The sequence below is a fragment of the Penaeus monodon genome, chromosome 23, assembly GCF_015228065.2.
Source record: "Penaeus monodon isolate SGIC_2016 chromosome 23, NSTDA_Pmon_1, whole genome shotgun sequence".
NCBI lineage: Eukaryota > Metazoa > Arthropoda > Malacostraca > Decapoda > Penaeidae > Penaeus > Penaeus monodon.
Genome location: NC_051408.1, coordinates 16,585,969 through 16,586,423, shown reverse-complemented (window position 1 = coordinate 16,586,423; position 455 = coordinate 16,585,969). Strand labels below are relative to the sequence as shown.

General features: G+C 36.3%; 1 protein-coding gene across 1 annotated transcript in view; it reads left to right on the top strand.

Moving 5' to 3' along the window:
* Positions 1-455, top strand: part of LOC119587826 (protein CREG1-like) — a gene marked incomplete in the record, with an annotated part of 14,322 nt that overhangs the window by 8,231 nt on the left and 5,636 nt on the right. The window contains 1 exon segment of the mRNA XM_037936528.1: positions 37-156. Coding sequence (XP_037792456.1) covers positions 37-156 — 120 coding nt within the window.

Here is a 455-nt window from a genome sequence, read left to right as displayed (position 1 = left end):
GAAGTAGAAATAACAGTATATTAATACTATTTGCAGAAAGATAACCGTGCTTCTCTCACAATGAGTGAGGCTCAGTCTGACTACTGCCACAAGAAAGACTTTGACCCAGAGGATCCCCGATGTGCTCGCATTTTAATCACTGGTGAAATTGTGAAGGTGAGAAATGGGTATTTTTTGGTATCAGTCAGATTTTGAGTATCTGATTTATGTTCTAAGCACATGAGCTACATAGTCATAAACCAGCTTTGCCTTCTTTGAAAAATCAGATGGGAGAAGTCAATGAAGATCTTAAATCATGCTGTCAAACATAATAACATATCTTTGTTATTTTATTGTTTTTTCTCTATTAAGAAGACAAAAATTAGATATGATTTTTAGAACAAGTCAGATTTATGATTTCAGTTCTTGATACGTGAATGAGGTGCAAGGCTTGCAGGCCAGGCGCCCACAAACAC